The sequence below is a fragment of the Aspergillus alliaceus genome (assembly GCF_009176365.1).
Source record: "Aspergillus alliaceus strain CBS 536.65 unplaced genomic scaffold BDW43scaffold_54, whole genome shotgun sequence".
Taxonomy (NCBI): Eukaryota; Fungi; Ascomycota; class Eurotiomycetes; order Eurotiales; family Aspergillaceae; genus Aspergillus; species Aspergillus alliaceus.
This window is the reverse complement of record NW_022474737.1, coordinates 231,828-251,574: the sequence shown is the minus strand read 5'-3', so window position 1 is coordinate 251,574 and position 19,747 is coordinate 231,828. Positions and strand designations below refer to the sequence as shown.

The 19,747-nt window shown below is 49.1% G+C and overlaps 8 protein-coding genes across 8 annotated transcripts; 5 read left to right on the top strand and 3 right to left on the bottom strand.

The window, feature by feature from the left end:
• The first annotated feature begins 586 nt into the window (after positions 1-586).
• BDW43DRAFT_288776 (DUF1748 domain-containing protein) lies at positions 587-1,947 on the top strand. The gene is made up of 4 exons (XM_032043321.1): positions 587-709; positions 805-844; positions 904-946; positions 1,106-1,947. Exons 1-4 carry the CDS (start codon positions 698-700, stop codon positions 1,245-1,247), a joined length of 237 nt encoding a protein of 78 aa, XP_031896189.1. The 5' UTR covers positions 587-697; the 3' UTR covers positions 1,248-1,947.
• On the bottom strand, positions 1,818-3,932 carry BDW43DRAFT_288773 (F-box protein). Its single transcript, XM_032043320.1, has 2 exons — positions 2,329-3,932; positions 1,818-2,273 (listed from the first exon to the last, which is right to left on the bottom strand). The coding sequence occupies exons 1-2, from the start codon at positions 3,800-3,802 to the stop codon at positions 2,152-2,154; spliced, it is 1,596 nt and encodes a 531-aa protein (XP_031896188.1). The 5' UTR covers positions 3,803-3,932; the 3' UTR covers positions 1,818-2,151.
• A 594-nt stretch (positions 3,933-4,526) lies between these two features.
• Positions 4,527-6,851, top strand: BDW43DRAFT_315123 (uncharacterized protein; the record flags this gene model as incomplete). Its single annotated transcript, XM_032047986.1, has 1 exon — positions 4,527-6,851. The coding sequence occupies one exon, from the start codon at positions 4,527-4,529 to the stop codon at positions 6,849-6,851; it is 2,325 nt and encodes a 774-aa protein (XP_031896187.1).
• A 738-nt stretch (positions 6,852-7,589) lies between these two features.
• BDW43DRAFT_322276 (DUF1769 domain-containing protein) lies at positions 7,590-8,760 on the top strand (the record flags this gene model as incomplete). Its single annotated transcript, XM_032049529.1, has 3 exons — positions 7,590-7,758; positions 7,867-8,382; positions 8,486-8,760. Exons 1-3 carry the CDS (start codon positions 7,596-7,598, stop codon positions 8,758-8,760), a joined length of 954 nt encoding a protein of 317 aa, XP_031896186.1. The 5' UTR covers positions 7,590-7,595.
• A 63-nt stretch (positions 8,761-8,823) lies between these two features.
• Positions 8,824-10,237, bottom strand: lysB (homoisocitrate dehydrogenase lysB). Its single transcript, XM_032043319.1, has 4 exons — positions 10,178-10,237; positions 10,068-10,108; positions 9,823-9,992; positions 8,824-9,760 (listed from the first exon to the last, which is right to left on the bottom strand). Exons 1-4 carry the CDS (start codon positions 10,203-10,205, stop codon positions 8,920-8,922), a joined length of 1,080 nt encoding a protein of 359 aa, XP_031896185.1. The 5' UTR covers positions 10,206-10,237; the 3' UTR covers positions 8,824-8,919.
• Positions 10,238-14,234: 3,997 nt separating this feature from the next.
• BDW43DRAFT_315119 (uncharacterized protein) lies at positions 14,235-15,853 on the bottom strand (the record flags this gene model as incomplete). The annotated part of the gene is made up of 3 exons (XM_032047985.1): positions 14,235-15,505; positions 15,563-15,729; positions 15,816-15,853. 3 exons carry the CDS (start codon positions 15,851-15,853, stop codon positions 14,235-14,237), a joined length of 1,476 nt encoding a protein of 491 aa, XP_031896184.1.
• A 339-nt stretch (positions 15,854-16,192) lies between these two features.
• BDW43DRAFT_288761 (mitochondrial 37S ribosomal protein uS8m) lies at positions 16,193-17,337 on the top strand. Its single transcript, XM_032043318.1, has 2 exons — positions 16,193-16,271; positions 16,340-17,337. The coding sequence occupies exon 2, from the start codon at positions 16,414-16,416 to the stop codon at positions 16,924-16,926; it is 513 nt and encodes a 170-aa protein (XP_031896183.1). The 5' UTR covers positions 16,193-16,271; positions 16,340-16,413; the 3' UTR covers positions 16,927-17,337.
• Positions 17,338-17,621: 284 nt separating this feature from the next.
• BDW43DRAFT_315117 (NAD(P)-binding protein) lies at positions 17,622-18,851 on the top strand (the record flags this gene model as incomplete). The annotated part of the gene is made up of 3 exons (XM_032047984.1): positions 17,622-18,086; positions 18,170-18,718; positions 18,789-18,851. 3 exons carry the CDS (start codon positions 17,622-17,624, stop codon positions 18,849-18,851), a joined length of 1,077 nt encoding a protein of 358 aa, XP_031896182.1.
• Positions 18,852-19,747: the final 896 nt, after the last annotated feature.

The window sequence follows — 19,747 nt, the reverse complement described above, 5'->3', positions numbered from 1 at the left end:
CGTTATGATGCTAGTGGACTCAATACCACATGATGTAGTACCGTATATCATCTCAAATGATCCTCCTACGTCAGACCACTCTCCCAATTACCTGGTTAAGCATACTGGACAACGTTATTGTTTCAGACAAAAATACCACACGATGCTCGGATTGTCTGACTAGGGAAGAGGGACCTCCTTTCAGGGACACCGAGTATCGTCCAACTGTACCGTTCACCGTAACCAAAAGTAGTACGTAGTACACTCAGTGCCAAGGTTCATGGCATGCAGTGAGCAGTGGGACTAGAGTACAGTAATATTTTTAAGTGCAAGCAAGAGAAAGCATAAGTACTACAGTATAATCAAATATATTCAATCATGACTAATACATCATCTGCATAACTCTTGGCCCTTGTCCTTCCTAACTTCATCTGTGCAAGCTCAATCCAGCCTGTTCCCCAGCCACACCCCAGCCTCCTGAGCCATCTCACCGCCCTATCACTTGCCCACGTCATGTGAAGCAGACACGTGAGCAAGCTCACTCCCCGAGGCTTTTGCCTCGCGGGGAGAACCTTTTCTTTCCTTCTACAAATTATCAGTCAAATTTACCTGTCTCTCTCCTGACTTTGGGCTCACACAGCTCGTATTTACTGCGAATCTCTATTTTATCCTCTGGGATTCGGTGTTAGCAAGTCTCATTTGATTAGTCAAACTTGCTATGGTCACTATGGTACGTTCCTTGCTCCCGAGAGCTTTGCTACTTGCTTAGCTAGCTGAGTATAATCCATTTTTGGGGAAAACTCAGCTGATCGTTGGCCATTGCAGCTCGGCCGACTCACCCATTACGCCTTTGACGCTGTCCTCGGTAGGTTCCTGCCTGGTTTTCCTTGTGGCACCGGTCGACAGATGCTAATAGCCGTATAGTCTCTGCCTTTCTGGCGGGTGTGAGGCGTTCAACTGGTCTTACGTAAGTACGTCCTTTCTACGGCTTTTTCACTTCTACATCTGCGACATTCCGATATGGAGTGATGGCTAAGGATCATGGTTCTCTGACCGATTACTGGGATCTCGGCTAATCCTTGCACCCCGCGCCCCCAACGGGGGAGTTGCGTGGGGACCTTCACAGCCCCAGTCTCAACTCCGACAATATCACCGATAACAAAGACTTCAAGAAATGGATGGATAACTACCTCGGCGTTGGCGAGTGGGTGATGGATCAGTCCGTCGCTGTCCTCGGTTCCTCCAGCTGGTTCGAGCGCAAGCGGTGAAGTCTCTACTACAGATACTCTGGATCAACCAGAGTGACGCTTCGGGTCGAAATGTATGCGTTTCGGGGTTTCCTCTCATCTCAGCTTTGGAGTTAGGTTCGTCAGAAGGGCGTATCTTGTTACTCGCTTGAGACAATGTGTCGAGGGAGTTGCATGTCTTGTAAAGATTATCAAGAGAGCCGACGTGACTGGAAATCAAGGGTCCTGCATGGCGGTTTTACATCATGAGTGATGATTTCCTACCTTATCCTTTATTTTATCCGGTCCGGTGGGCGGACCGCGGCGTTACTTGACTGAGTTCGGGGCTACATTGCTTTTACGTCTTCCCCGGCATACTCGCATGTACATAAGGTTGCCGGCCCTAGTACTACTAGCTGCATTTATTTCCTCGCATTGCGCGGGTTATAATAACCAGTCTCCTTTTTTTTCTTTTTCTCTCTGTTGTGTGTAGGATTAGACTATAGGCTCGAACAGCTTTTGTACGGCTCGTGCCAACCTTGACAGATCATGTCAAAAATATGAATAGTAGACGGTGTACACAGGTGTTCTGGAGGTATCCAGAGGTTCTGGTTCCAATCATGGCTTTTCCAATTTACCTCATCACTGATTAGCATTGCGTGCACACACACACACACACACACACACATATATATATATAAAATTGTGACTCGGGAGCCGCTTCAATCAATTGAAATACTGTTCATCCAATCCGTTAGGCTTAATCAAATACGTATCTATCCAGAGACGGTTGTGTCTGCCAGCGAACCACGCGCCAACTTAATTGTGTCATTCAGACAAAGTGTGTACACCGATCGCCACGAATATAATTGAATTATTACCTCTCACAGTGTGGAGCAAGTAATAGGTTTGAATCGTTAAGTCGTAAAAGTCAACAAGCGTCTGCTCATATCCGAATAAGTTCGTCTATGTCGAGGCGGCGAAAGTAAGAGATGTGTCCCATGGCCTCCCAATAGTGAGCTATACAATCGGGCGATATGAGAATAAGTTGCGATTCGATGAACGTATCTGGGCATCGAGTCAGAACATGCTCCAACATGATATGCGACGTGTTTCAGCTTACCGTCTCTGAAGCCGAGACCCGCCACATGGCCTCGACTACGCACAATTCTCGCCCCGTGAAACAGCTTTTCATCTGCCACACGAACAAGGCCCTTGGGACCAATATCATCCGATTTAAATGAGACCTCGCCACGAGGGACATTTGGGTCTCCAGTGAGTTTGATAGCCTCAAGGCTACCTTGCTGGATAATGCCGTCGTCATGGAGCTCAGGCTCGCCCTCTTCGGACAGGTCGATAGACACGTCTTCGCTGTCACGTTGTAGGAAAAGCATGAATTCACAACCGTGGGCGGAGTAGTCTCCAATCCATATACCTTGGTACGGCTTTCGCCTGGTAGGTGTATATAGCCGCGGATCAAGCGTCGCGTAGGTCGATAGGGTCTCGCTTCGGTCGGCAGCAAACATTGGCATACCAAGACGGAAGTGCGCCCATCTTCTTACCCGAAACGCATCTTCTGACATTAATTCCAAAACTCCAGAATGGCGCTCCCATTCTGAGCCATGCGTTTCCGAGCTCCGATAAACACGGTTTTCACATGGGATAATTGGTGGCGGCCATTGTTTCTGTGGGTCAGGATCTGGTGGGTGCCCTTTGGGACAGAACGACAAGGAATTAAAAACCTGTTGCGATTCCAACGGTAAAGGCATGCGGATCTCCCCACCCAGATACTCATGTCCGCCATCATGATTCTTCAAGAGAAGCATAGGACTATCTAACCAAAGGCTAGGTTTAGGGTGGAAGGTTTGAATGATCACGTCTGGATTCCATTCCCAAATCTGGAACTGGTGCGAACGTCTTTCGGCAATGACCCGGTAAGCTTCTATGACCCCTCGGCGGTGATCGTAACGGGCTAAGATGAGATTGCCCGTGTGCTCCGTATCTGCGAACCAAATCTTTTTCTGGGGGATAAACCAGCAGGGGTGGTATGCAATATAAAGCTTGCGGAATGTGTCGAATGGTCTCGGGTGGTGAATTTTCTCTGGTAAGTAGGAGTTGACGACGTTGGCCCACAATAGATCGTTGGCCGCATGTTCGGCCAAACAGCGGCAGGTGGCCGAGGCGCGAGCGAGATCTTGTGCCGAGAGATAAGACAGAATGGACTGCAAAAGCTCTGTCGGAAGCTGTAGCAAGGGTGAAGTTATGTCCTGATCAAATTTAGTCCCCATGTGCAACCCGGAAAAGTCTTCGTCATCGACCTCTTGTACCGTGGGTGTGTGGCACATCTTCTCCACGGCCAAGCTACTTGATGTCAAATCCATGAGGGGGGAAGAGCCATGAGAGGCCGCTCGGGTGGAGAGAGGGAGACAAGGCAATAGATACAAAGGTAAAGCTAAGCACCTTGCGAAGTATTGACCCGATCCAAAGGTTACTGATGGTGGAGGGGAGTAAGGAGAAGTTGGCGGAAGAACGGAGCCTGGAGTAGGTAGAGTAGTAGGTATGATAAGGCGAAAAGATAAGACAATTGGGCATGACATCACTGGAGACACCAAACCCTAGAACAGACGCAAACAGCCCTTAGTCACTTTAGGTACCCTTTCCTTCCACTTTATGATAATATAGTTCGAATTCTTCTTTTTTTTTTTCGCCCCGACAACTCTATTGACTTGGATTGGCCCTCATCAGTTTCTTAAGGCGAAGAACATGCAAAGGGAGATTTGCATCCAGAGGAGAGGGGTTTGCTTTATCTTATCGCCGGTCCAGGAACATTCAATTGATTAATCAACAATAATTACATGTTACTCTCAACGAACTATTACCTGCAATTAGGAAGTTCAATCCTGAAACAACCCCTCTAAAGCAGCCAGCATATCACAGATAAAAACAAAAGAGAAAATATCCTCCCAGTGGCAGGCTAGGAGAAAGTGTGTATTATACCTTCCGATGACAACCTCAGGCAGGAGTCCAGTCACCTGATATGCCAGGGTTGTTTACATATTCCCAATCGGGAAATAAAAATGGATCCTCCAACGCGTATGTATGCAGCGGATGGCACGAAGGGACTCCAGCCCTTACTTGGTGCAATAATTAAACTCACGATTTGTTTATTATTTATTCGAATCTCCAGGAACACCTGCACCTGCCACATCCCACTTAACCTCTTCCCTTCATTCTAATCTACTACGAGTACATACTACTATACATATATATATCCCACAGGGTACTACTAGTATATAATACCCAAATTAAAAACAAATCACTATGAACACCAGACAATCTCGCAGAAAACGAAGTATCAGTTCGATCTCGAATTCAGAGCCCCGCACTTCTCGTCGGTGTGCGGGAAATGCCTCGACCCCATCTTGTGAAACTCCCCGCCAACCATCTAAAAGGGTCCGTTTCTCGGATCCAGGCCCACGTCTGGAAAGAGGCTATCATGGATGCTCTACAGGCCTCACTCCGGCCATGGTTCGCACATCGTTCGAAGAACCTGGCGACTCCACAAATTGCATCAATAGTACCCCAAGTCGCCGGTTACGACGTCGTTCAACTCCACTTCCACGATCTCGTTCGCTAGATCCCCTGTTGCCCATTGACGGGTCCCATTCAGAACGGGTGGTGCAGTTTACCCCTCTACGACAGATTCTAGACTCCCGGACTCAGCGTAGAATTCGGCGAGTGGGTTTGAGCGATGAGATTAACCAGCTCGAACGTGAGAAGCGGGAGTCCGCACAATACCAAAAGTCACTTCAAGCTCTACTGCAGGAAAGAGATACCCTGAAGAAAGAGCTAGAGTTGGCAAAATGGAACACCGTCACTCCAGCAAAACATTCACCCAATAACGAGATTGCAGGCTTGTCCCCTCAGTCTAAGCTAGAGCAGCTAGAGTCCGAGAACAGTCGGCTAAGGCAAGAGATCACGTTCTCGTCTATCGAGAATGCCAACGACCAATTCGATGAAGCTGATACGGAAGGCGACACCATCATTATTGATGACAGTGGGTTTGACGGGAGCACGTTCCTCATGTCCGACTCCCCAATCATGCGTAGCGTGCAGCTTTCCCGAGCTTCCCCTGATGACTCCTCAATCCTGGGCACTCAAAAGTCCAATGCCGATGCTTTAGTTCAAGCATCTCTGCCTGAAATGGATCATGACGCTGAGCTTCTTGCTCTGTCGCTCGACTTGGAAGCTGCTAGAAAGGAGAAAACTGATTTGTTCTACGCATGGCGCAATCGACTTGCTTCCTTTCAGGGCGGTGCAGTTGAACCTTACCTCTCCAGGTCTTCTCCTCCACCAGACTTCTTCAACCAAATTTTGCCTACATTAACAGGAGCTCTCACCAGCGCCTCAGATGCCATCAGTGCACTGGACACTGTCAAGCAGGAGCTTTCTGGCCTAGGGTTCCCTGGTAGAAGCATGGACGAGATTATATCTGAAATGCGCAACCGCTTCCGCTCAGCACGTTTACAACTAGAGCGTGCAGTTCCTGGGGAAACGCCCAGCTCGAGCTTAGAGAACGGAAATGCAACTCTCAGTGCTCTCGTTAGGCGGGTCGAGCTACTCGTTAAAAGTTTAGGCGAAGAGCGCACACGACATGAAGGATCTCTGGGGCGAGAGCGGGCATTGCGTGGCCAGTTCGACAATTTGTTGGTCCGCTATGAGACCGCCTCGAAGAAAATAAATGACCTTGAAGAATCAATTGCATCTTCGGCGGGAGATATGCTACACACAAGAATGAGGATGCAGGAGCTTGAGCGTGAAGGGAAGGAACAAGCTCTAGGAATTGAACGATTAAATGAAGCTCTAAGCAAGTACCGCGAGGAGGTCAAGAACCTTGAGAAACTCGTGACGGAACTCGAACAGGATAAGGCCATTTCCAATGAATGGCATGGGGAACAGATGGCGCAGCAGGAGAAGCGCGTGATAGAAGAAGAACGTGCCCGCCATGCAGCCGAGTCGGCCGTTGCAGAGCGAGAGACACATATCCGGGAATTGGAAGGAAACGTTGAATCTAACCGGGTCCGCGTGTGTGATTTAACCGCTAAGATCGAGATACTAGAGAAGGAGCTGAAGCACACGGTTGACAGCTCCGAACAACAGGCAGCCAACCAACGTCAACGTCACCAACAGGAAGTCGGTAGTATGAACGTCCGCATCTCTGAGCTCACCACATCGCTTGACAGTGCCAAGTCCGAGGTCGACAAACTTCGTCAAAACAATTCCGGGTTGGAGGAACAGCTGCGCCTCGAGATGGATGCTAGGGATGATTTGCTGGAGAAATGGGCCGCAGACCAGGCACGGTCCTTTACTTACATGAAGGAGACTATCAAGGTAGAGCGACGTAAGGCGAAAGTGCGCAGTGCCAATTGGCAACTCAAATCGGACGAGCTGCAATCGGATGGCACGAACATTGGTAGCGAGCCCTTTACCCCTGTCAGCATGGCGCGATTCGTTGACGTCGAAGTCGGCCGAGGCAAGGAACGCTGGCGGTTGGATAGCGGAATTGGCATACTCACAGAAGATGAGCTTTTTGAGGAAGTAGGCATCGAAAACAACCCCCTTCCTTCTGATCCGGCCGATCTCTAGATGATGCTCAATTTTGTGGAAACCTGTTCTCCTTTGTTTGCATTTGTAGTTTATCTGCCATTTTGACGTTCTTTCTATGTGTCAAGATTATTTTGTATGACATATGACCACTTTAGCTACTTGGAGAAGCTTTGAATAACAATTCGTTGCCACATATAAAGCCTTAATAGCTATCGAAGAACCTCTTGGGTAATGATCGACTAGAACCGTAGGATCTCACGATGGATTATCCTCCATGACCTTAGAATTCAAATTTGCGACGTATAAGCAAGTTGACCAGATAGCACCCGTATCAATTCTAGATCGTCCCCTATGCAAGCTATTGTACCCTTGCTGTGTGCTTGTTCGCCTGCAGATCTGATCACCAGTCAGCTTTGCAGGAGATGATCCTTTGAACGCGGGATTCGCCATGAACAACAGACTGGTTTCTATGCGAAAGCGGTTGTCCAGAGTGATATATTAGTCTAGATCTGTCCATTATATTTTCACACTTATTGGTAGCATTCCTTGGGAAAGATTCCGATATACTCATCCAAAATCAAAGGGCTGATTGATTAGGGCTTCAGAAGATCCAAACGGGTTACCGGGACAATGACGTCACCAATGAACGTTTCCATACGATTTAAATACAATGATAAATACCCCCATTCATTATATAGGAATCAGAATATCTCTTTCACAGTATATACCAGAGGCAGCTGGTAGACCAAACACACATTCCCCCAGATATAAATAGACAGCATCATGTCGGAAACCGACACCCGCAAATACCGTCTAAAAGTCACAGCCGGACCCAGCTACGATCCCTCTACACATCAGCTGGTCCCAGTGAACGAAGACCAGACCCTACGAATTGAAAATGAACTTGCAATCACGAGACTCTGCGTCCGTGTCCAAGACTACACAGGTAGAAGCTCCTCGCCACTCACCCACCTACCTGCCAGCTACTAATCGGTACCTTCCAAGCCAAAAAGAAAGAGAAGTAAAGGCGAAAAGCTAACTAGAAAAGCAACAGGCTACACAGACAATTCCTCAAAGACAAATCCCTACTTCGACCATCCCCTCCACCTATCAGATCAATACTCCATCTCCTTTGCCATTGTTTTCAAGCGCCCGGTCAACGCCAATTCCCTCCTCTTCGGCAACGATTTCGACCGCCCCATTCGCGACTGCTTGCCGCCTGGTTTCAACGCCGCTCTCCGTCTCGTCAAGTGGATGATCGATCCCACCCTTGAAGGGGATGTGTATGCCGATAAACCGTACCTCTATAGCCCGGCTGTGGCCTCGTGGAACCAGTTTTGTATCGGGGAGAAGATCACCAAGGACGACGAAGTACCCGATATGCATGACCGGGTTGTGGAAGAGGGGGGCGAGGGGTCCGGGGTGGAGGTGCGAGAGCAGTTGGGGGTCCCGGGGGGTGTGAATGAGCGGAGGAAGTATTTCCAGTCGGAGGAGGCGAGGGATGGGTTCGTGTTCGAGGAGGGGAGAATTTATTGGGTGGATTTTGGGAACCCTTATCTGGGCTTTAATGGTTGGTACCTACCTCTCTTCTTCATCTTTCTTTCTCTTCCTGCGCTTCTCCAAACGCTCTTTGAGTACCTCATGTCAGTGTGGGCTGATTTTGGTGGTTGTAGATTTCTCGCTGCGGCTTCCCGGGATTACTATGAATGTTATTCAATATATTAATGAGGATAACCATTCGCTGCGGTATGTGTTGAGGAATCGGGATACGGGGGAGGTTTATTTGGTTGTGCTGTTTACGCTTGTGTTGCAGGGGACGTATGAGGAACCGTTGCATAAGGAGGCTGAGAGGATGAAGAAGGAAAGCAAGGCGCAGCATGAGAAGAATGAGGGGAAGATGGGGAGATTCGAGTGGGAACCTGAGCCGTCGGCCGATGATATTGAGTAGCCAATATGCTGATACATATATAGATAGAGGTAGATACGTGGGATACACTTATCGAGGGTTGTATGAGACTCCGTAATCATATATCTTGTATTTTTCTTCTATACCTGATACATATACACATGTTGTTTGCTTAGAGAAACGTCATTAAGGAACAACCACTTACAGCCTCTTCAGCACGTCATCCAGGACCTCCTGTGTCGTGGCCTTACCACCCATGTCAGGGGAGAGGTACTTGCCTTCATCCAGGTTGGCATCGACGGCAGTGTATATCTTGGCGGCGGCACCCTCCTCACCCAAGAACTCCAGCATGAGGGCTACGCTACGCAAGGTGGCAATGGGGTTGGCAATGCCCTGACCCTCAATGTCGGGCGCACTGCCGTGACAGGGCTCACCAATGGCGAAACGGTCACCGACGTTAGCGCTGGGTACGAGACCCAAGCTGCCGACCAGGGCGGCCGCACCGTCGGACAGAATATCACCGTAAAGGTTAGGGGCAACAATGACGTCGTAGTACTCGGGTTGACGGAAGAGCTTGTACACCATAGAGTCGACAATCTGCTCCTCCACCTCGACGGATGAGAAGCGCTCAGCGGCAAGAGCCTTGCGGGCAGTCTCACGGAAGAGGCCATCGGTTTGCGACAGCACGTTGGACTTGTGGGTGATAGTCACCATGGGCTTGGTGCGCAGAGTGGCAGCGGGAGCCGCATCGCGGATCTTCTGCCGGCGCAGGGCAATTTCCCCTGCAATGGTGGAGATCCGGGACGAGGCATTCTCGGAGATCCGCTTAATAGCCTCGGCAACCTTGCCATTCGGAGTGTCCTTGGTCTGCTCTTCTTTCACATAGAGATCTTCAGTATTCTCACGAACAATGACCAGGTCCACAGGGTTACGGCCACCGCCGATGGTAGTCTTGACTGGCCGGACGTTGGCATAGAGGTCCAACTTCTTCCGGAGAGCGACGATGGGCGACGAGTAGCCGGCGACCTTAGTGCTGGGGGAGCTAAGACGTGAAAGCGTTGGTAAGCGTTTAAAACAGGCTGGCAGGAGAAGCAGCATATTTACCTGACAGCTCCGAACAAAGCACCATCGCATTCCTTCTCCAAGGTCTCCACAGTCTTGTCGGGCAGAGCCGTCCCGGTCTGCTTGAAGGTGTCAAAGCCGGCATCCAGGTTAACGAAGCTGAAGTTCAATTTGAGAGATGCTGGGAGAGATTCCAGCACTTTTCTACCGGCCTATATCACAGTTATTGTTAGAAGTCTCATTTTTCCTTTCTTTCAAAAAGCTGTCTGGCTGTGAAGTATATATACCGGAATGACCTCCCGTCCGATACCGTCACCGGGGATGAGACCTAGAGAAAGGGATATCAGTTTATGTTCACATACAGAGGATCAAACACATGAAAATGAGATCAATTGACCTATGCGAAGCGTCCTAGCAGCAGCCATGGTGCCAAAATTGGGGGAAATATTGAGTTGAGAAAATGTCCGGTCAACGGAAAGCCGTAATCGGAGTGGGAGTCATATGAATGCGGAGGAAGGGGAAATATTGATCCGGAGTGGATAGCTTCTGTCCATGGATAAACAAACTACCACGATAGGATAGAGGAATAGTCTCAGACAATTGGGATCAATTCATGCTCAGGAGGACATATAGGTTTTTAAGCGGAATGTATACTCTCATTTTCGTATATATATATATGCCATGAAGGAAGAGCTTTCTATGATCAACTTCTTCCTTTTCTCTTCTATATCAGAGATAGGGGTCAATGAACCAAAAGTACATACATACTTATTCTGGACTTAACATGAACATTATTGGCAACCATTGACTCCTGAACGAACATGGGAGTGACTAAGTAAACTAAATAGTTAGACGGAGCATAGTTGGTATTATTATAATAATGATGATAATAAATATTATTAATAATAACATCCTTAGGCTAATAGCAAGGTACATATTTCTCATGGACTAGTCTGAGTAGTACAATGTAGTGCAAATGCAACCGAATCACGGTCTCGATGCATGACTATTCGTTCCCTTCAGCTGCAATCTGGCCTTTTCAGAGCAAAATTGTGGGGGTCCAAACCGAGGGATGCAGGACATTGCAGGAGATGACATCGATGGGGCACGCCCGTTGCCGGGATTATCGAACGTAAAAAGGCCGGTAAGGGACTCCGTCAATATATTAGAGAATCCTGTGACAAGTGGTGGGTCAAGCGATGAAACTATGAATCCACAATTGTTCCAATGGAGTAATTCTCAGGAACATTTGTGACGAAGGGGAATCATCAAACTGAAGCCGATCCGCGCCCCCTGAAACCGCTGCCTCAGGCCCTTCACCCTCCACATCCCCCCCGTTGCTAGGCCACTTTCTTCTTTCTTCTCTCCCCTCTTCTCTCTTTCTCTCTTTCCTCTCCCCTCCCTTTCCTTTTCTCGTCTCTCACCTTTTGCTAATTTGGATTTTCCTCCGCAGAACTGATCATTTACATGTCTGACTCATATTCATTCCTTATTGACATTCCCATTATGCTTGAATCTAACGTTGTCTCGTTAACTTGTTGATTCTAATTGTGTTTATATCAACGTCACCGGCTCTCCTACCCGAGGCGCGCGTCCAACCCCATTGCCAACCTATTGGCATCCGCAGTTCTGCTGTCTTTTATTCGTATATTTGAGTCTGATACAGCAAAAGGAAGAGAAAAAAAGACCTTCGCAATCGTTCATCACTTCGGCTCGCGCCAACAGTCAGCCACGGTTACTCCAGCCCTCGCTTCGAATATTGCCGCGCCTGTCCCCCCTGCCCTGAATCGCGACCCTCAACCTCCCCTCACAAGACGCCATGGCGGACAAGGGCGCTCATCCAGGCGTGAGGAGCTTGCTCGCTAGGTTCGAAAACAACAACAGCAACAGCAACTACCAGAACAACCAGAACAACACGTCTCCACCTTCCCGCGGTCGATCTCCCGTCGGTTCTGAGCATTCGGGTTCTAGGCCTATGTCCAAAGTGCGGGCGAGCTTCATAGCTGTTGATGGAGCCACTCAATCTGGCACCGTTCCCGCGCTGAGGAGTGTAAGTAGTCGCAGTGACAGCCCAGTTGCTCCCCCATCGAGGGTGAGAAGCTTCAATTCAGATGACCTGAACGCCCCCTTGAAAAGCTCTTTGTCCCCCGTCAGCAATGATAATGAGCGGCCTCCAAATGAGGCCAAGTCAAGTGAGATGGTGGAAACCCCAATTGCACAATTGACCCCCCCTGACAAGGGCACTGGGTCCCAGGCCAAGAAAGGAATGTCGTCGTATAACAAGGAAAACGAACCCGCCCTGGCAGTCCCCGCTGCGCTATCACCGAGCAAGATGCAGACAGTTACCAAACGACCGTCCACAATCCAGGTAGATAAGACTGCATCGGCCAATCAGTCAATGCCCAAGTCAAAGTCTTCAACGGGCCTGAAGTCCTCAGCGCATCCACGAACTCCAACATCTCCTGCCAAACCTGACCATGGGAAAACCTCTAAACCAGCACGTCCCCCCAGACTTCCTGCCACTAGGGACTCGCCCAAAGCTCCAACCACCAAACCAAGCCGGCCATCTTTGAACACAGCGGCCAAGACCCCCACATGGCCTGCTCGCTCTTCCATGTCGGTACGTGAGGCAGTCAAATCAACCGCTTCGAACGCAACCTGCACTAGCAAGGCCGAACCGAGACCACCAACTAAGTCGGCTCGCTTGCCAGCTTCGGCAACCACGCCAACTCTTTCATCGACCACCAGAGGGGGAGCTACCGGCGCAACCGCCTCGAGCCTGTCCCGAAAGCCGTCCACTTTGAGAAGTGCGACTAGTGGAGCCCACCGCACGACTACGCCCGCTGCCTCCAGTGTCCGCAAACAGGCTTCTCATCCCTCTCTCTCGCTCCAAGCAGTAAATGAGCGTCCGCATTCCCGAGTGAGCAACAGCTCCAAAGCGGTTGACGAGGGATTTCTGGCTAGAATGATGCGTCCCACTGCTAGTTCTGCTAGCAAAGCCCATGACAAGGTTGAAGTGAAGAGTCCACCTCGATCTTCTCGGGCGAGCCGGGCTCCAGTAAGACCAGTTGCCCCGAAGACAGAGGCGTATAAACAACGCCTAACGAAGGAAAAAAGCGTGGCCAAGAAGCCCCAGGAGAAGTCGCAGCTAGTGTCTACTAAAAAAGAAGAGCCTGAGGCAAAAACAGTGGATTCCAATGAGGATGCTGTCCATATGAACGCTACTGAGACTCCTACTGAGATTGCAGATGAGCCTGCCGAAGCGGTTGTTGACTCGTCGGTTGAGGTAACGGCCCAGGAACTTCCTTGTGAGAAGCAGCTCGAGGGTGTGCCCATCGAGCCCTCAATGACTTCCATCGGGGAACCAATTGAGCCTTCTGCTACTTTGGAGGGACCTATCCAAGCCACAGAGACCGTTGAAGAGCATACTGCTGCTACTCCGTCAGCTCAAGCGCCCGCCACTTACGCCGATTCAGTAAATGCCCAGAGCATTGAGCCATCTTCAGACCTCCCCAACACCGAAGAGACTAATGAACATGCCGGCGTCGAATCTCCAGCTGCCACCGCTGAGGTAAAGCCTGCTGAGAACGTTACTGAGATGGAAACTAAGGCAGACGACGCTGATGCCGACATCGGCAAGTTAACTCTCAACTAGAGAACGACTATAGCGAGGACAGCCACTTGTGTTGCTCACCTGAAATGTCTATGCTTACCTTTATCTTTCGCTTCTTGTGACTTACATTCTTCATACCCTTCTTATTCGTGATGTGATAAGACACATGTTATCGTCTACGCGGACCGTTTTTACTCTTTAGTTGATTTACTTAGGCTGTCATTTGGTTTTCTTTTTTGGTTTCGGAAGCATCTTGTTCACAACATAAGCAGGGCCGACGATGTATGCATGTCGGAGCATTTTCTGGCGGAGTTCTAGATTCCAGTTGCTTTTAGCGTTAGGGGACTGCATATTATCCCAATTGCATGTGTACTTTGGAGGAGTCTAATAAGGTTCTTGTTTCTTTCACGCTTCTCACGCTTGTTTATTTACCCTTCTCATATAACCTTTTTTTCTCTCTTGTTATTATATTGTCCCGGGTTTCCTAGTTGTTTAATCCTTTACTTGGCATCATTGCTAGAACTATGACAGTGCAAGTTTACTTTGTAGTTGTAGATCGCTGTCGGAACCATTATCTTGATTCTTTTACTATTTCTCTTGGGGTTTTGCTTAACACTTCCTGTCTTCGGTAGCACGAGAACAAGCCTCGGATCTTCTAGCTTATAAAATCCAAAATCCAAAATAAACTCCCACATTGAGAGCCATTGCGATAAATTCATATCTCGTAAGGGTAAGCTAGTGGGAAGCTCCTGAAAAGCAAATAAATGCTATAATCTGCTCGTGTACAAAGAAGCAACTAAGATAGATAAGCTGCAGAACGCTAACTCGAAGTCGGCATGGATCAAATCTTTTTTTCCAGCTTCTTTAAGAACCTGTTTACGCTACTCTCCATCCGGTGGGCTCTTTGCTCCAAGTTTCGGGGCCTGCTGGTATCTTGTATAGACTTCTGAGCTATTTTCTGGGAATGCGAATTGACTTCTGCTTCGGTGGGCCGATACAGTTGCCTGTGGATGTCGTAATCAGTTGCTGATCCTTGCTGCACAGCGGTCTTGTCATACGAATAGTTCGAATAGCCACCAATTGGTGGCGGTGGTGGAGAGGCCGGCTGGGGTTGGACCTGGCTGCCGTAGATGTTCTGGGGTTGACTGTAGAGATGAGCATTGGGGTCCTTGGGGGGCGGAGCAAACGACATCGTCACCGGTGGGTTAGGGCTGGGTTGGTATCCCCCACCTCCGGCAAGGAATGATGGCGTATAGGACGGTACGCCAGGCGGGCTCTGGATAGATGACCGAGACGAGAATGACCCGGAATGGGTTAGACCGGCACTTGGCGGTGGTGATGCGTAACTTCCAGGTACGGTGTATAGTAGCCCCTGACTAGTTGGGGGCGGTGCAAAGCCTCCTCCGCCGGTGATCTGGGAAGGTGGTGTGTACGGAGCTCCGTTGTCTACCGCCGCCGCCGCAAGTCCGGTTCCATCCGCGCCATCAATTGGAGGCGGGGTCTTCTCCCGATGCTGGATCGGTTCAGGTGCGGCTGGTGCTGCAGGGTTATATGGTAGTGGCGTAAATTGAACAGGGTCTTTTCGTTCGTCCGCAGAAGGCTGAAGATCACTGGCCATCTGCTGAGCCGATGTGGGTGTGCTACCAAGTGGAGGTGGCGGGGGAAGACTGCTTGGTATTGAGAAAGTCTGGGCAAAGGGTGGAGAGCTGGGCATAGCTTCTGCCTGAGAGTTACGAGTCTGTCCATTCTGATACGCGGGATCTGTGATGGCCACGTTTTCCAGCTGCTGTACGACTGTACTAACTGAAGCCTGGGGTGGAGGCGGAAATGGATGTCTGTCTGTCTCGATCTGCGAGGGGGACAAGTAATTTTCCACTAGGTCAAGGAATTTATCTGCGTCATCCGAAGTCCAGAAATAGATGTCTAGCGTGTGCAGACGCAATTCTCTGTTCTCGTCGCGTAGGTCACCACTCGGCAATAGCCACTCAATAGAACTGCCATTCGATGGTGGAGAAAATGCCTGCGCGTCCTGTGATAGTGGATTACCATCTACCGTCAATGTACATAGCGTCGGAAAATTGGTGGAATGACGGAGGTAGGCCTGACTTAGAGCTGTACATCAGTCAGCAAGGTATGCATCATACCCGGAGAACGGGTGGAATGACCCACCGCCATTGAATGCATCTTGATCTGGAGTACCCGGATTATTTGCTACTTCAATCCTCGTCTTGTGCTGGGCCCTATTGTAATAGAGGTATAGATAGGAGCCTTTATCGAACCTATGATGGAGAGGCTTGGGTGTCGGCGGTGTGAAGTAATAATGGATGTCGGCAAAGCTATGAGCGAGTTAGATTCAATGTTCACATTGTAAAGGAATGAGAGAAGTAACAGAAACATTTTGTGGGGTAATAGTAGAACTTACACCGTCAGCACACGCTCTTCACCCGGCAATGGAGGCATTATGTCTTATTAGTAGTACTATACTAAAAGAGGTTGCGAACGGGGGTAATAGAAATGGGAGAAAGAGAATGCAAAGAGGCAAGTTAAGGAAGCCTTGGGACATCATTATATATGGAACTACCACCGAGGGGAAGCAATGGACTGGCCTGTAAGCTGCAAGTGTTAAGAAGGCCGGCGGCTACAAAGGCGCTTGGAGATGCATTGTGATTAGTTGATGCCGTAGATGCCTGTCCGCCTATAGGAGGACGCCATCGGAGCCGTTACATCGTTTATCCGAAAATTTCATTTGAGCTTCCGCATCATCACGACTTCGCTGCCCCCATCGGCAACATTATTCCAGGGGTCTTTTTGTCACTTGGGACCGGCATTCGTTTGATCTCATTTCATTCCATTCTTCTCCCGAGCAATTTCCATTCTGGTAGGTCTACTTGTCTCCTTGACTTACTATGGGAATGTAGTGCTTATACTCTTCCCTTCCGTAACCAGTCATTTATCAGGTCTCCCGCACACCTTTCCCCAACTCTCAAAGGTCCCTTCAATTGGGCCAATCTACGCTCAAAATGTCTCTTGTCAATCTCGCCCACGTCTGCTCCCACCTAAATAACGCCACCAAGGCCCGATTGGGTCTCACATCTATCCCGAACACACAGCTACACCTGAAGTTATGTCTTGCACTTCAGAACTCTGGCTACATCTCCTCCGTCGTCCGTGGAGGCCTAACTCCTCCCCCCCAACATAACCTCCTGGGCGTTCCCACGGCAAACGATGAAATCGAAGGCGTAAAATCGTTGACCCAAAGCAATGTCGCCTCAAGGCGTCTTTGGCTCGGATTGAAGTATTGGCAGAGCGACCCGGTCCTGGGAAACATGAGCATGGTTAGCAAGCCCAAGAGAAGGATCACAATAGATGTCACAGGCCTCCGACAGGTAATTCGCGGAGAAAAGAGTGGATATGTGGAAGGCTTGCGGTCTCCCGGTGAAAGTTTATACTTATCGACGGATCGGGGTATCATGGAGGCGCGAGAATGTGTTGAGAAGCAAGTGGGAGGCTTGGTTCTCTGTAGGGTGCTCTAAATTGTCGGGGTGGATATGGAAAGGCAAAACAAGATAGAGCGTTTCTTTGATGTGTTGGATGCCGTGGGTTTTGCATTTGAACCGGAGTTTGGTCAGTCGCAATGCCTCCGCCCGTGATTTGTATCTTCTTTTTATGTTTGCGACAGCTGGGATGGATACCTTGTACAGTAACATAGGATCGACTTCATGTATTACTTAGTTTCCCTTCATTTTGCGCTTTCGCTCCGTTGCCCGGCCGGGTTCTCAATCATTTATTCTCTTACAGCAATCTGTGGCTTGGAACTGGATGAAGACCGACTAGATCAAACGGGAAAAGGGCAAGTCATGCAATAACAAAGAACCTCGATCAGTAGGTATGCGGTGGAAATTCCTGGTGTTTTGATACATACCAACAGAGGAAAGATTACCCCGAACTTGATGGGATTCTAGGCCCTGTCATGTGGTGTGGTATGTATGAACGTAGGTTGAATTGTTTACATTGTCATCTCCTAAACACATTTGTTTTGCTGTTAGGGATGGTCTTGTTAGTAAACCTCACCCACCTTTTTTTCTTTCCTTTCCTTCTCTTCTTTCTTCTCTTCTTTCTTCTCTTCTTTTTCTCTTCTTTTTTCTCTTCTTTTTTCTTTAATTTTCTCTTCATTTTTCTTATATTCTATCTTAGTATCACGCCTGTAGCATGTTCTTAAGCCTCCATTATGGAGAACGTCCTCATATCTGGTGGAACCGGGTTTGTGGGCACAGCCATCGCTAGAGCTCTCGCAGAAAAACATCCTAAGTGTGCCATCACTGTTCTAGATCTAAAACCGCCTGGGCCGCTTCCTATGGTTCTGGACGGTATTGTCTTCATCCAGGTCGATATTACCATCCAAGAAGATGTCAGCAAAGTAATGCAGCAGGTCAAGCCGGATGTCGTTATCCACACAGCTGGGATTGTTCCAGCCCTGAGTGAACGGTTCGGAAGGAGGCTGGAAGAGCATGTTAGGAAAATTAATGTTGAAGGAACTAGACATATGTTGCTGGCTGCTAAACAGAATGGAGTGAAGAGCTTTATTTACACCAGCTCCTGCTGCGTTGTGACGGATCATATGGATGTACCCTATCACAATGTCGATGAGCGATGGCCTACGCCTCCCTTTTCACTCATTTACGGCGAGTCTAAGGTTGATACCCCATTTGATACGCCATTCTGTGTTTCGCGGGGTTAGTTTCTGGCATGCTGATGTATATCCTCCGCTACTTTTAGGCTGCTGCAGAAGCCATGGTCCTGAAGGAATCGAGCGACACAATGGCTACATGTGCTCTCCGGCCTTCTGTGCTATGCGGGCCTGGTGACTATCAACTAGTCCCTGCAATACACGCATGTATAGCCAAGGGTGAAACTCCATTCATCGTCGGTGATGGCCAAAACTTGTGGGACGTGACATATGTTACTAATGTTGCCGATGCCCATGTCCTAGCCGCTGAGAATTTGATGTCTTCGAAAACTGCAGCAGGTGAAGTCTTCTTTATTCAGAACAACGAACCTATCACCTTCAGGGACTTTTGTCTCGCCATCTGGGCCCATTTTGGCCACATACCCCCTTTTGAGATCCGTGTCCCCGAAGCACTGGCGTACCTTGTTGGCTTGATCTGTGAGTTTTTGACATGGGTCTTTGGGACGGCAACCACCTTGAGTCGCGGCAGTGTGAGGGATGCATGCTCAGTTCGTTATGCCAGCGGCGAAAAGGCAAAGCGGATACTGGGGTACCAACCTCGAGTCGGAATTGAGCACGGCATTCGGCTAAGTTGTGAGGTAAGTGGGCATGCCACAAGATCTACCGACCTTATACATTTCTGACGTCCTTATTCACTCGGATTCCAAGGAGTATGCTCGCCGTATGGGCATTGAGTTACCAATGCAGAAGGCATATAAGAAGGATGAATGATCTTCGCGTGCATCTCAGCCAAGAAATACTGCATCAACAGTGTGACCCTCCCAGCAATCAGGAGGTGGGTATGTGTTGCTCTGACGTGACCAGATACATTAGCCATTGTAATCCACGAATCATTCCCAGCTTCAAACTCGCCAGGTAGTCTTCTGGATAATTTATTGGCTGCAAACGATTGTCGACGTACGCGGTCTCTCCCGGTCTGCGCCGCAAAGGACTGACTCGGCATTTTTTTTTTAACCCTGACTGCCTGCTCTAATGATGCCCTTGTCTTCATCATAGCCAACAATATAAGTTTGATTCCAAGAACGACTGATCCACATAGTCATTTTTGTCTTATTAGTTGGCAAAACTTGAAGTAAGCATCCAATAATTGAATTGATCTCGGCCTTCTTCTAGTGGCCAAATTGGTTCACCCCGCAAATACATGCGATGAGGGCTGGTCACTGCGATGGCCCGCAGCTTGGGCAACAAAACCTGCAGCCAGGTGTATGCCCAACTTGTGTCAAGAAGCATCAGGATCCTAACAGGAATGACAAAGATTCGTGTGCTCCACTATGGAATCCCAATTTCGGGCCGCCATCTGTTCGAATCTTGATCCATTGAGGTTGTTCAACCTCGTACCACTATAATGGTAGACACTATTGCGCTTCGGACTTCTGTGGCCCCATCCTGTTAGTACTCCCGGCGACGGATCCATCAGTGATCAACACGAGTTTTAAGTCAGCATCGGTACATAAGTGCAGCGGCAGTTGCTTCGATGGTGAAAGCATAGACCAGTCCAATCCATAGAAAGCGGAAGCGGGATTGGAGATTGGAAAATACATTCCGTAGCACCTACTTCCCTGCGTCCTGGCGCCCTCAACCCGAACGATAAATGGCACTGTTCTTTG